The sequence below is a fragment of the Dipodomys ordii genome, unplaced genomic scaffold, assembly GCF_000151885.1.
Source record: "Dipodomys ordii isolate 6190 unplaced genomic scaffold, Dord_2.0 Scaffold117, whole genome shotgun sequence".
In the NCBI taxonomy this organism is placed as follows: domain Eukaryota; kingdom Metazoa; phylum Chordata; class Mammalia; order Rodentia; family Heteromyidae; genus Dipodomys; species Dipodomys ordii.
Window position 1 is genome coordinate 5,006,831 of NW_012267333.1, and position 15,621 is coordinate 5,022,451.

The following is a 15,621-nucleotide window of genomic DNA, read 5'->3' on the forward strand; positions in this document are numbered from 1 at the left end:
GCCACATAGCGATCATAGGCCATGGCAGAGAGGAGAAAGATTTCAGCACCGGCAAAGAGAACAAAAAAGTACAATTGGGTGAAGCAGCCCTTGAAGGAAATGTTCTTGGTGGAAGTCAGTAAGTTCGCTAAGGTTTTCGGTGTGATGACACTTGAGTAGCTGAGATCAATTAATGAGAGATGAGTGAGGAAAAAATACATAGGAGTGTGAAGCTGGTGATCCACACAAATTAGCAAGATCATGCCTAGGTTTCCCAGCACAGTGATCAGGTAAATCAAGAGAAACAGCAGGGAGAGTGCCAGCTGCATCTCTCGAGAGTCTGTCAGTCCCATAAGGATGAAAATGGGAACCTCTGTGTCATTCCAAGTTTCCATTGATTGCTGATGCACACTGTTGAGAAATTAGAGATTATGTTTAGCTCAAATGACTTCATTTATCTATGCAAATGTTCCAGTGCATAGATTGTCCAGTACCTTTGTAGATAGCTTAGTACCTCAAAATTAATAATACATTTATAGGAAATGACAATGACAACAATGTTGCACGCAGTTATGAAATTAACATTTGCTTTTGATACAACAAAAGGTATTATTTTTCAGAATTTGAATGAATGATAATGTGCCAAATGTTGTTTTTTTACACATTTGATCAACATGGGATATTATGTCATTGTTTTGACTATTGCTAGTATGCGTGACAAAAGAATTAGGTTAAAGAATGTTATATAATTTATCTGATGGCAGTGTTATTACATATATATTGATTTAATCACATTTCTGTGAGTCAAAGCAGAGTCCATATTTCCATGCTTCCATATTTTATTTATATATTTGAATGTGACAAAATGGTAGATACCTAATATGTTAACATAGAAAACAACTTAAATTATTTGCTTTTGACACAACTATATCAATTAACATTATTTAAATATAAATTTTATGTTCAGTGGACTTCTATAAGTTCTATTAGAGTTATAGATGATAGAATATACACAATAATGTTTTTTCTACATTGTACAGTGAAAATAAAATTTTATCTAAATGAAAATAGATCATAGTCTCTAGATTCTTAAACTCAACATTTCAATTGCAGTAAGTACTGATGTCACTTTGGACAATATACATATTCTACCATGAAGAATGTTCCTTTTTATGTAATGATAAACATACAGGGCTTCTTTTCTCAAGATAGTTGAAATGAATTTGTTAAATAAAATCATTATAAATCTAGATGAACACAATTCAAAGAAAATTGAAAAGCTCAACACAAAGAGAATATTTGTCTGAGTATAAAACAAAGACTTTCAAAACGTTCAGGGATATCCTCTATTCTAACATCATCATTCAAATAAATTGATCATGTTAAGGGATTTAATTTCAACACATCCTATGTATTTATTCAAAGTGAAATACTTACTGTGAACCAAAGCTGGTGAAACAAAATCTTTTTCAATAATTTAAGGCAAAAATTAAGTGTCAACTCTCAAATTTTCTTGTAAATAAAATATGAAATCCACAAGAGGGACTAAACACCTCTGCAGTGATACATATATTTTGTTTTCTGTAGTTAATTTTAAAATGGTGTGTATCCATTATTTTTATTTTGAGATAATTTAAATCACCCTAGAAATTTTGATCAGATTGCTCAAATGAGATATTAACCAGGAAGGTATGTCTTTAATAATGCTGAGGAGCGACTGTAAATACAAGCAGAGCAGGGTGTGCCTCCTTTACAGGCTGAATCTGGGCACCTCATTTAATGGTCCTGGACCTTATGCAACACTCTGTCATCCTCAGTGACCAATTTTCCAGGAAAATTAGTTGGCACATTTTCAAGAAAAAAAAACAATCAAGAACAAATTTTCAAGGGCTAAATGAGCATGGGTTTGAACTATTCACAAAGAAGCATCAAAATAAAGGGCAATATTTTTAAAAGAATATTGGACATGAGTAATTAAACAGCACTGTCACCATTTACACAGTGAGAATAAAGGAGGATTTTCTTCGGAGAGGATCATGAGGGCTCAATAGATATATACATATGATCATGTAAAATGATGCTTATTGAAATAAATTCCAAGAAATGAAAACAAGAGAATTTATATTGTAGTGTTTGTGGGTCGTTGTTTCTTTTTCTTTGGTTTATTCACTTCTGTCACTGTTTTTTATATCTGTACATTTTGTCTTGTATATAAGTTTATCTGATTTGGGCAAGAGAAGGGGAAGTACAGAAACTGTGGGAAAAAGGGAAAACCAATTGATTCATACTCATTGGTCACTACATTGGAAATGAATTATACAACATGGTAGGGGGAGAAAAGTTGGGAGGGGAAAGACTGAAAGATAAACAGGAAGAAGGTGACATTATTCAAAAGGAAATGTACTCATTATCTCACTTATATAATGATTGTCCCTCTGTATATCACCTTTGCAATAAAAATCTTTAAAAATTAAAAAAATTACTTTTTATTGACAACAAATAGATGACTCTTAACATATACTTAATATAGAGATATAAAGTAAAAATTAAGAAAGTATTCTTATAAAACTCGTATTAAGTATTTGTAAAATTGATTGTCATACATATATAGAAAAGATTTTCTGGAAAGAATGCTCATTCTGCAGAATTTCAAGAGACAGATTGTTGATATGAATAAGAAGATATAAACACATACATACATACATACACACATGTATACATACATACATAGAGATAGTGTGTATGCAATTAGGTATCATATACACATATGTAAACACATATACATATATATGTATGATGAAACTCTAATTGGACAATATTATATAAAAGAATTTTTCTTAGGAGGAAAAAGGTTAAGTTGAAGATTATTACATTAAAGTTATTAGCAAGTGCTAACCACAAGGTCATGAATAACAAAACTAAGGATAAAAATTTTATGTTACCTTAAGAGATATGATGATTACCAAATCACCTAGAACAAATTAATTTTGTGCAAGATTTTTCTAGGCTCGAAATCAACCACGAACAATTTTAGCATTCTTTTAGCTTGCTACAATTTTTGTATCTTTTTTATGTCATGGGGAAGCAAACAGATGTATAACCAGAGGTTTAAATTATCTTTCAACTTAAATAATAATATAATTTAATTCCTATCTCCTTATATTTCATGAACAGAAATTATAATATTTATTTCAAGAGGGCTGCCATTAATTGAATATTAAAAAGCAAATATCCACAAGGATTTAATACAAAATATAGGCATATACATTGCTGATGGAAATGTAATTTCATTCCACATCTATGGAAATCTGTATGGAGTTCACCAGAAATCCAAAGAAAATAACATGGCAACTATATTACCTACCTGTGTCATTGCTGGATGTACACACAAATTAATGAACGTTAGCATACAAAACCTGCACATCTGTCCAGATCACACCATTATTCACCAGAACCCAGTGGAGCAATCATTCTTGCTACCCATCAGCGGGTGAATTGCTGAAGAAAATGTGGTATATATAAGTGATGAATTTTTCTTTTAGACTTAAGGAACAAAATTATCTCATTTACTAAAAAATAGATGGAACTGGACCTTTACATTTTAAGTGAAACACCCCAACACTTAAAGAGAAATTTGGATTTCTACATTTTACAAAAAGTGAATATGAGAAAGGTGTGGTTTGGGAAGAATAAGGAGAACATCACTGGGAGGAGGATAGATGGAGGTTAATGACTGGTGATGTAAATCCACATGAGATTAAACACATGTGATATAAACCCACCCGTTTGAAAATACCCTAAGGAAAATCATTAATATATAACTAATATATGCTAATAAAATTGAATATAAAATTGCTAAATAATAATCAACAATCTTTAAAGGACCATAAAAATACTTCAGCAATCCAAATATTTCACTGTACATTAATAAATTTAAATTTTAATGAAAACCCTGAAATTAAATGTGTGAAATAAAAATAAAAACACTGGCTTTCCTTCATTTAGGAGGGTGTTTAGACCATGTAATGTATGAATTCTGTTTCAACAGGTAGAAGCAGACAACAGAGGATGCTGACAAACTAATAACATGAGAACTTTGTCAGCAAAATACAGGATTAATTTAGTCATTGAAAACTGTATTCCAAGGCAGTGAAAAAAAGAAAACATTGATAAATTCCAGTGGTTCATCCATGATTTTTACCCACCTTGTGAGCCTTTGAGTTTCTGAATCACAGCAGGAAATGTATTGTTCTAACTAATACAATTTCCCTCACCAGGATTATTTATCATATAAATCATTCTTTCCTTTTTCAAAGTCAATTGTCTATGGTTTAAAAGGCATCCATAAATTGAAATGAAGCCACTGATTCCACAACCAAGCTACCTTACATCAACATCCCTCAATAACATTTGACCACATGCATTTGTCATTCATTCAAGTCCAGGAAATATGGGGTAATGAGGGATGGAGGCCATGGGGTCAAAGTGTCTGTGTTCAGATGTGAGTTTGTTTTGTAACTAGTGAGCATGAAGGTTATGAACTTGTTCTTGACCAAGTAGTTAACTTAGTGATTCTATAAAATTCACCTCCTACAGAAGTCTTTCTCTATGTTGTTAGGAGAGTTTGTGCTTAATTATATTATCATGGATAAAAGCAGTCAAATCTTGTCTTTGAAAGGCATGTCAATTATCATATGGTGATAAATGATAAGGGATAACACAAGGATGCATGAAAAAAAGACGCTGACAGATACAATATTAAAGAATGTAAAGAGTGATGAACTTAATACAAAAGGAATAGAATAGGAGGGAGAAATGATATTATTTCTATGAAAGCTTGGGAAATTAAGAAAATGGGAGAAATGGCAGAAAATATCAGGATGTCAGGAAAAAGATAACTTTAATAGCAAGTCAGATTCACTAAGGTTGAGCTCATAGATGGAAAGAATGAGGAAAATGTTTTGTTTTTAACTTAAATATTTAAAAAAATTATGCACTTTAAGGTTATATGCTCTATTAATCCCTATTCATCTTGAGTTCGATATCACTGTTTCCATGTAAGAAGGAAAAATAACCCATCGGTAAGAGCAAAGCAGTGTAAGTATTTACACATGAAATAATAGGTCCTTGATTTGTGATGTTGATAGAGAAAATGCTGAGCATACAGTCCTAATTTATGCTATGTCTAGAATATGCATGTAATATATTTTATTTTTTGTATATATTTTTATTGTAAAATACTGTACAGAAGGGTTAAAGTTACATGACTAATATAATAATTACATTTCTTATCAAGCATTGTTACCTCCTCCTTTGTTTTTCCCCTACCCATCTCTTCCCTCCCCACCTTCTCAACCCTTCCCTCCACACCCCCCCCAAAGTGTAAAATTCATTTGTAACATAGTGTCTTGTACATCTCATTGTTGCATGTAATGGGTCAACCTGTATCCCTATTTAAACAATGTGTTTTTCCCTTCCCTTCCCCAAATTATACCAACATTAAATACAGTGAATACAAGGATTATACAATGGGGGAAGGACATACAGAGAAACAAAAAAAATCACATGCTACCTTATAAATACATTAGAAACAATAGCAACAAAGAAAAAAACCACTTGTGTCCCTATCTTGGTTTAAACATTTCACTTAATATCATCTTACCTGACCTTTTCTGCCTGTCCAGACATTTACTAGCTATTGCAAATAAAGGAAACCATGGAAGCTATGTTTTTTGGGCCTGGATTACTGTCATCTTGTATACACAATTAATATTTTGTGTGCATGTGTGCATGCATGTATGCGATTGTGTGCATCTTCATTTCTTTGGACATTGCCTGAAAATAGTGGGTGTTGAGGAAGTATATTAGTATTTTAATCCCTGTATTAATAATTTTAAAGCAAATATAGATAGATATTCCTATATCTATAGTGCATCTGATATCATGTATCGTGGAATTTATTAAAAACAAGGGTTCTTTTGCACATTCTATTGAATACCACCAAAAGAATATATTTAAAATTGTTTTTGACAGTAACTGAATCAAATATGATTATTTTAGACAGGAACTCCTCATATGTCAAGCAGAAGTTTACTGGTGAAATTATAACACAAATCTAAATAGTTTATCATTTTTACATTAGCTGAAAGTTATAATAATTTAATGAGGTGAATTAAATGATTTTGTATATAGAACATAAGGAATCTAAAGCAACCTTAACTCAATTAAATATGCATACTCCTCCAATTTAAAAGCTATGTATAATAACATAAGATGTGGGTAGCATTTATCCCAGAAATAGCATAGAAAAAAACTATTTAAAATTACAAAAATAAAATAAATGAAAGTAAAATAAAACCATATTTACAAAAATGACTAGAAATATGAAGAAACCATGAACATACGAAATTGAGGCAAACATTTCTGTATTAAAAATATGTCAAGAATATCAGTAACAATGTTTGCTACATATTAATCTTAATTTCAAACAAAATACTTGGGAACACCAACAAATGTTGATATTATGTTAGTATAGTTATCAAAATGTGTAAAATTCTTTTGCATTGAATTAATAAAGGATAAGAAAGTTTTATGTGTAAAAGTCAAATAGAGTTTTACAGAAAAACATCCTTAATCAAATTCCAGTAAGAATTTAAAAATCATATTAATTGAATTACAACTATTAAATGAGTGCCAAAAATTATAAACAATAATAAATAGAAAATACAACTGCAATATCAAAACCCATTAATATCAGAGAAAATTGTAATCACAATTCTAGAATATTCAGATAACAATTTAGAAAATGAAGAAAATTTGTCTGATCAGATTTTAGGGGATATCACAAAATCTAAATTCATTATCAAGTATTAACATTGTAACTATTCTTTATTTAAAAACGATGATGATTGAATCAAGTATTCAATTCAAATATTTATTTATTAAGAATATTCCAGACCTAAAGGAAATCATTCCATGCAACTGTGCTCTTCCCATATACACGTGACCTGTCATAGGAAGCCATGGTCTTCAGCTGTTAAGCAGGTGCCACATGAGAAAACTCACTGGATACAGATTTGGAAATTGGAAAATTTATAATACATTAAGCCCAAAGCACCTCACAGATTTCACTGAAAATTTCATTACATATATACCAGTAGCAAGAGTGTGCAACAGGAAATTACACAAATTCCATTTAAATCTTGTATATGTATACATTCACAGATAAATGCACACAAGAATATAGGAAAAGAAATGAAAAAGAATGCACACAAATATAATATTCCTCTTCAATAAGCTACAAGAGTATCCTCAAAATTGTCTTCAACATTAGAATGTCATTTGTACAATAATATAAAACAATAGTTTAACATAAATTTAGGAAAGCCTCAAAAATTTCATTGCTGCTGTAGCTAAGTTGCGGAATTGAAGAAAATAAAATTGTTATTTAAAAAGCAGTAGATATTGTTTACAATTCAGCAATATGCCTTGCAATCAAAGATGAAGACAAACAAGATTATAATTACAAATATTTTTGTCTTTCACCTGAATACATGTACCACAAATTAAGATTTATCTCTTGTAAATGAGAAAGTTGGGTCTTAAAAATCCAGTGAATTCTTAGGACTTGTACATATAAAATATTATTTTATACTACAAAAAATGATTATTAAACTGCTATCATTAAACATATAAATAACTCCTTGTGAATATGTTTATGTTTAAATTATAGTTTGAAATCATAGCATATTTTCTAACACATTTGTAAGAATTAATAACGAATTTGGTGCTTTGTATACTACCTGCTATAAAAAATACGACATTCAGGAATTACTATTCCAGTATGAAATTTGAATAATGAAGTTCTGGAAATATCCATTCTGTAAAGAGAAATGAAGGGTGATGGACAATAAACCCATGAATGAATAAACTTTTTTTTATCTGAAAGACCAGAAAAGATGAATTTCAATACATCACAAACTGTCATTTTATTGCCTGGAGCCTGAACTCTTCTGCATGATTCGAAAGAAAGCATTTTTCACTTGCTTGTTCCTAAGACTATAAATGAGTGGGTTGAGCATGGGGATCACAATCGTGTAAAACACAGAAGCCACTTGATCCTTGCCCAGGGAGTAGGACTTCTTGGGTTTTAAATAAGTGAAGATCAAAGTACCATAAAAAATGGTGACCCCCAGCAGGTGGGAGGCACAGGTGGAGAAGGCTTTCTGCTTTCCTGAAGTGGACTTAATTTTCAGAATAGTTGACAGAATGGACACATAGGACATAGTTATTGTGATAAGAGACATCATTAGAGTAGAACCGGCAAGAACAAATACCATCACTTCAATTCCATAGGTATCATTGCAGGACACAGCTAACATTGGAGATGTGTCACAGAAAAAGTGGTGGATGATATTGGATTTGCAGAAAGTCAATCCACTCATGCAAATGACATTGACAGAAGAATCTAGAATGCCAGTCATATAGGACCCAGCCAGGAGAGTCCAACAGAGTCTGGAGGACATTATTACAGGGTACTGTAGAGGATTGCAGATAGCCACATAGCGATCATAGCCCATGGCAGAGAGGAGAAAGATTTCAGCACCAGCAAACAGAACAAAAAAGTACAACTGGGTGAAGCAGCCCACGAAGGAAATGTTCTTGGTGGAAGTCAATAGGTTCGCTAAGGTTTTTGGTGTGATGACACTTGAGTAGCTGAGGTCAATGAATGAGAGGTGAGTCAGGAAAAAATACATAGGTGTGTGAAGCTGGTGATCCAGATAAATGATCATGATCATACCTAGGTTTCCCAGCACAGTGATAAGGTAGATCAGGAGAAAGAGTGAAGAAAGGGCCAGCTGGATCTCTCTATAATCTGTCAACCCCATGAGGATGAAGTCAGGATTCTTTGTGTTATTCCAGGCTTTCATTGTGTGCTGACATTTGAAAAATTAAAGGTGATACTTAGCCTAAATTACTTAAAAATTATCATTTACATGAATGTCCCAATAACTGTATAAATAAACTAGAGTAATAAAATTTAATAGTGTATTTATACAAAAGCAAACAACTATAAAAATCTGCCAAGTGATCTGTATTTAAAAAAGATAATTTTCTTCATAATTATAACAGATTTGATTATTTGATAAACCATTTTACTAACATATTTAGACTGGAATTACTGTGACATTTATAAGTGTTAATATTTATCAAGAACTTTGAGTTAAGAAGTATAGTGTCAGGTGTTTATTTTACTTATATCAATGCAATGCCAAGATGTATGGACATATTTTGTTATAGTTCTTTGATTTCAAAACATATAATGCTGTATAATTATTTGATTGCAGCTAATCAAAATGCTATATGTGTAATAAGTATAGATAGAAAACTACTGGATTTATTTTGCGTTGGCCATATCAATTAAGACCTTTTGAACAAATTGAACTTTTAGTAGACTTTTGTAGGTAGAAATAGGTAGCATTATAGACTATTAGTCCTATTTCACAGCTATGTGATTTTTTTTCCTTGAGTGGTTGCCACAAGCAAAATTGAGTTTCTTCAAGAATCAAAACCTATAGACAGTGGTAATAGACTCTGAATCCTTAACTCCACATATTAATAAAGAGAGACAGATGGATATATATATATATATTCTCATGTGATATTAAATCCTCGGGACCTTTTTTAAGATAATTCAATTTAAATTTATTAAGTAAAATCATGAGGAATCCAGATAGAACCCTTAGAAAGTTGTAAATTCCAATAGGAAAAATATGCATCATTAATAAGCATTGCCTGCAGAATTTTTTTAATTATGGACTTCTTTTTACATTCACAGACTTGTTTACATAAGTTAGCTATAAAAGTGCAAGGTGAAATACTTACTCTTGATTGGTGGAAGGAAACTTGGAGAGAGAAAGCTAAGGTATTTGTCATACCTTAGGCTTTTTTTTTTTAACAAATGAAATTGCAAAGCCCATAAGATGCTAACACTTTCTGTAATATAATGTTTTCCTTTCTATAGTCATTTTTATTATTTTTTGCATTCATTATTTTTAGTTTAAAAATTTGAGTCACAATTAATTTTAATACTACTGCTCAAATGAAAATGTTTCCAGGAAGGATTTTCTCACAAGAAATGGCAACTAGTGGTTGTGAACATCAGAAGGGTGGTGCGTTCTTCGTCTCTCAGTCTCATATATCCAGGTGCTCATTTATGGGTGATCATTTAATCAGCATAGGGATTGTGCAATTGTCATCCTCAGTGACCAATTTCTAAGGGTATTTCTTGGCACATTTTCAAGGACAAAAATTCAACGAGAAGACGTTCAGCTTTTTCTTTTCTTTTTTTTTAATTTTATTTTATTTGTGAACATACTGTACAGAGGGGTTACAATTACATGGGCAAGATAACGCATGCATTTCTTACCAAGCATTGCAGCCTCCTCCATTGTTTACCCTTCACCTCCCTTCCCAGCCTTTTCATATAGAAATTCCACAGTGAGCAACCGAATAACAAGGTGGTTTTGATGTAATACTTTAAGATACTATCTATTTTAGTTTATAGGTATAAATTTATAAATTATTTAATATAGCATACCTGTCAAATCAAGAAATTTCCGAACAATGTGGAAAAAATATTAGAGAATTAGTTTCCTGTGAATGACGTTTCAAAATGGATATGTGTTATATTTAAACATATAATTCTATCATAAATAAAATGCTTCCTTCTATAGCAGTAGAATATACCTATAGTTAAAGAAATTAGAGTAATAAATTACAGCTCAATAATGTTCAGTGATCTTCCTTAACCACATAATACTTATTAAAACATGTACTTGTACATATGAATAATTATAATTAATCCATATCACAGACAGATTATGATAAAATAATATAATAGACCTGGTAAATTTTATCTAGTATTTTATTGTTAGTGTTCCTTTTTTTCTTTATAAATGTAAAATTAGTGCAGGAAGACATGATAAAATTGAAAAATTTTATCAAAAATTTATTGAATTGAAAACTGACCCTGAATGGAAGGCCCAGCTCACACTTCCCTCTTTATATGACAGGCTAACTATTTTAATAAATATGAGTTAAAAGGATAATGAAGTTGAATAATTTCACTCATGATTATTTTCCAAAAATGAGGATGCACAGGGGGAATCTGAAAGGAATATAGTAAAAATCACAAAAAGATCCTAGGACACTTGTATTAAATTATCTTATAATTAATTTATCTTCAAATATACACAAAAAATATTCTATGCAAGTGTGTTTGTTTCCTAGATTTTTTGGAGACAATTTGTTGGTATGAATAAAGAGCTATCTTTAAGCTGAACACTCCAGGCTTATGCTTCTAATCCCAGCTCCTCAGTAGACTAATATTTTAGGATCAAGGTTTGAAACAAGCCCAGGCAGAAAAGTCCATGAGATTCTTATGCCCAAATAATCAGCTGAACTCTGGAAAAGGAGGTAAGGGTCAAATATATCACTTGAGCAAACAATTCCAGTCTGATTTAGTCAAGTTAATATTAGAGAACAATGTTGAGTAAAGGAAAATGTTGCTATTAATGGAAGGTCAATATGTCTGGCAGCAAATGTAAGGTTTTTTTTTTTCTATTCGTAACTAATCGTAAAACCAAATGTTGCAAAAGCAAGCAGAGCCTGAAAAGAGACCCTCAGTATAAAATTAAGAAAAGCTTTTAATAAGTAGATATGAATCAAAATGGTTTATCAGTAACCATATGCAACTACTAACACATTATTCCCAATGTCAAAAAATAAATCTCAATACAACAAATACACATTATCAACATACAGAAATATCAAAATAAACCCGAGGCAACTTATTTTAGGCATTATTAGAGGATGAAGCAAATTGTGATATAGATCAGGAAAAACAGCTTTCAAATGAAATACTAAAATATCTAATAAATTAGTAATGGTTAAAAATTTTAATTGTTGAAATAGACAGTTTGCTCTCTATTTTACTTATTTTTAACGTTTTTATGGTAATACTGGGGCTTGAACTCAGGATCTTACATTTATGTGCCAGAAAGTGATTTATTTTACAATAATCAGAAATGATCATAAAGTATTTAGGAGGAAACTACCATGAAATTTTACACAAAAAACTTAATAAATTTCTGCAATAATTTATAAAAATTGATTTTATTTAAACAATCTGTGTAATAATTGTTACAAATTTACAATAACAATAGCTACAAAATAAAACCATGCCTCCAAAAACTAACTTTTAAAATCAGAGATAATTAAAAATACAGTAACAGAAAAGTCAATCATTGAAAATAAAAAAATAGACTGCTACCTGATCAAAGTTTATGGAATACCATATGATCAAAATTCATTTTCAAATATTTGCCTTCTAACTTCCTCTATTTAAAAAATGTTTTAAAAATGTGAATCAAGCATTTAAATTCAAACATTTTTAATGAGTTTCCAAAGCTGGTGGAATCACATAAGTGAAATGGAGAAGGCATAGTCTTCAAATATTTTACATGTTTCCACATAACAGATGTTACTGTGTATAAGTTTTTCAACTCAATAAAGTTACAATAATCCAGGCCAAAAGCAGTACAAAATATATTTTGAATTTTCTGAAAACATCTTACAGCTACCTTTTCATAGCTGCCTTTGTCAAAGTAACCCTCTTTGAATGAATAAAGAAAATTGAAGAAGAGAGCATCCAAATTCCATTTAAATACATCATATGTATGCAAATAACCATAGTTAACCTTGAGGAGAATGTATCCAGAAGTGCAGTATTTCTCTTTAATCAATTTGAATAAAACTTTCCAAATGACCCTCACTACTAGCATTATTTTCCTATATCATAACTCTAGTAGTTTGCTTTCTTCCAAACAGCAATTTGTAAAATGTTGATATTTCCCCTTTCTGCATGTTTTGTTTGTGAACTAAACCGACTGAAACAGCAGTGAATATTCTTGTGAGAAAGTCTTACAATACAATGACAGAAATCGTCTTTGTAAATACATTTGCTATATGCTTTTAGCTTGGAGATAATTTCAAGACTATTTAAGATCCTGTGCACTTGAAATATGATTTATCTTGTGGAAATGAGAAAACTAAGACTTCAAATTCACTGCCTTCTTAAAGGGTGTAGTAAAGGAAGTGAGTACTGAATCTTTTTTATCACTGAGTCTGTTGTTAAGGTTAAATACTGGTTTTCATAGCATAATAAATTAACATAATAAGTTTTTATGGCACACTTTAAAAATGATATCCAAATTTTATCTTTCACACAGTATCTGCTCCTCCAATACATACTTATCACATCTCATTATAAACTGAACTTCTGAGAATGTAGTCCTGGGAATGCCCTGAGAAATGTATGAAAAAATGAACATATACAAATGATTCAGTTCTTCTTTTCAGAAAAACCAGAAACGATGAGTTTGACATGTCACACCACTGTCATCTTGGTTGCCCAGGGCCCCCTATTTTCTGCATGACACAAAAGAAAGCATTTTTCACATCCTTGTTCCTAAGGCTATAAATGAGTGGGTTGAGCATGGGGATCACAATCGTGTAAAACACAGAAGCCACTTGATCCTTGCCCAGGGAGAAGGACTTCTTGGGTTTTAAGTAAGTGAAGATCATAGTGCCATAGAAAATGGTGACTCCCAGCAGGTGAGAGGCACAGGTGGAGAAGGCTTTCTGCTTTCCTGAAGTGGACTTAATTTTCAGAATAGTCAACAGAATGGACACATACGACACAGATATTGTGATAAGGGAGACCATTAGGGTAAAACCAGCAAAAATGAATATTACAATTTGAACCTCATATGTATCAGTGCAGGACAGTGCTAAAATTGGGGACGTGTCACAGAAAAAATGTGAGATTACATTGGAGTTACAAAACTTTAATCTGCTCATAGAAACAGCGTTCACAGAGGAGTCCATGAAACCAATCAGGTAGGACCCCGTGATCAGGACACGACAGAATCTTCTGGACATTATCACTTGATAGCGCAGTGGACTGCAGATAGCCACGTGGCTATCATAGGCCATGGAGGCGAGGAGAAAGCATTCTGTAGCACCAAGCAGGACAAAAAAGTACATCTGGGTGAAGCAGCCCAGGAAGGAAATACTCTTTGTGGAAGTCAGTAAGTTCACTAGGGTTTTAGGGGTGATGACACTTGAGTAGCTGAGGTCAAGAAATGAGAGGTGAGTGAGGAAAAAATACATAGGGGTGTGAAGCTGGAGATCCAGGCGAATTATCATGATCATGCCTAGGTTGCCTAGCACACTAATCAGGTAGAGCAGGAGAAACAGCACAGAGAGGGTCAGCTGGATCTCTTCAGAATCTGTCAGCCCCATAAGGATGAAGAAAGGCACATTTGTGTTATTCCAGCTTCTCATCGTGTGCTGATGGGGACAGGTGAAAAATTAGAGGCGATATTTAGTTCAATGAGTTATGAATTTTTTTGCTCATATGAGTGTCCCAATATCTTTATAAGTAGGCTAGATGAGCTAAATTTAATAATTTATCAACAACTATAAATATATCTATAAAGTGACAGTTAGCTATGAGATACCAAGTGGTAATATTCTTCGTAATTAGAACGGACCTGTATTTTTGATAAGTGTTTCGTTTCATTAACATATTTAGTCTACATGTACTCTTATACTATAGGTTTTGCCATTATTCGAATAACTTTAAGCAAGCAGAAGAGGTCAAAAGCTATGTACATATGACCATATAAGATGATGCTAAACAAAATGAACCCCAATATAGGAACACAGAGATTTTATCTTTCTTGTTGCTCTTTTAATGTACTTTTAATATACTATGTGATTTTATTTTGTTTCTTTGTATGTTCTTCCCCGATGGTATAACCCCTGTTGTCACTGTATTTGGGTGTATTGCAACTTGTATATACATTTTCTAATTTGGGGAGAGGAAGGGAAATAAAACATTGCTGAAACATAGGATACAGGATGACCAATTGTAACAAGGAGATATACAAGACACTATGTTGAAAATAAACTTTACAATTTTTTGGGGGGAGGGAGGTGTTGGGAAGGTGGGGAGAAAATGGATGTTATAGAAAAAACAAAGGAGGGGGGAACAATGCTCGAGAGGAAATGGACTCATTACTTGCTCATGTAACTGTAACCCTCTGTACAGTATCTTTACAATAAAGATATATATTAAAAAGAATTAGAGTATCTTTATTTAACCAATGCAGTGCCAGTATATATAGATTTATTTTAATCTGATTCTTTGGTATAAAAAGCAAGCTTACAATCATATGTACTTGGCTTCCTGTAGGAATAGTGTATTTCAGCAAATCAGAATGCTAAATATAAAAGAGTGTAAGTAGAGTATAACGTTATTGGATTTAATTTTGTGTTGGCTATATCAATTAAGACCTTTCAAAAATTTAACTTTTAATGCACTTCTGTAGGCAGCATTAGGTAGAATTGAGGACTACTAATCTTAATCCCCACTTAATCCCCTAAGTGGACCAAGAAAATCCAGCTTTCATCCAATATCAAAACTTACTTACACTCTGATAGATTCTGAACTCTATCTCCAACAAGTCCACATGTTTCTTACCACAAAGCCCAAATGTTATATGTATAGTCCTC

General features: G+C 31.9%; 2 protein-coding genes across 2 annotated transcripts; both read right to left on the reverse strand.

The window, feature by feature from the left end:
* Positions 1 to 7,967: 7,967 nt before the first annotated feature.
* On the reverse strand, positions 7,968 to 8,909 carry LOC105995362 (olfactory receptor 8H1-like). The gene has a single exon (XM_013029065.1). The coding sequence runs from the start codon at positions 8,907 to 8,909 to the stop codon at positions 7,968 to 7,970; it is 942 nt and encodes a 313-aa protein (XP_012884519.1).
* A 4,531-nt stretch (positions 8,910 to 13,440) lies between these two features.
* LOC105995363 (olfactory receptor 8H1-like) lies at positions 13,441 to 14,388 on the reverse strand. Its single transcript, XM_013029066.1, has one exon. The coding sequence runs from the start codon at positions 14,386 to 14,388 to the stop codon at positions 13,441 to 13,443; it is 948 nt and encodes a 315-aa protein (XP_012884520.1).
* Positions 14,389 to 15,621: the final 1,233 nt, after the last annotated feature.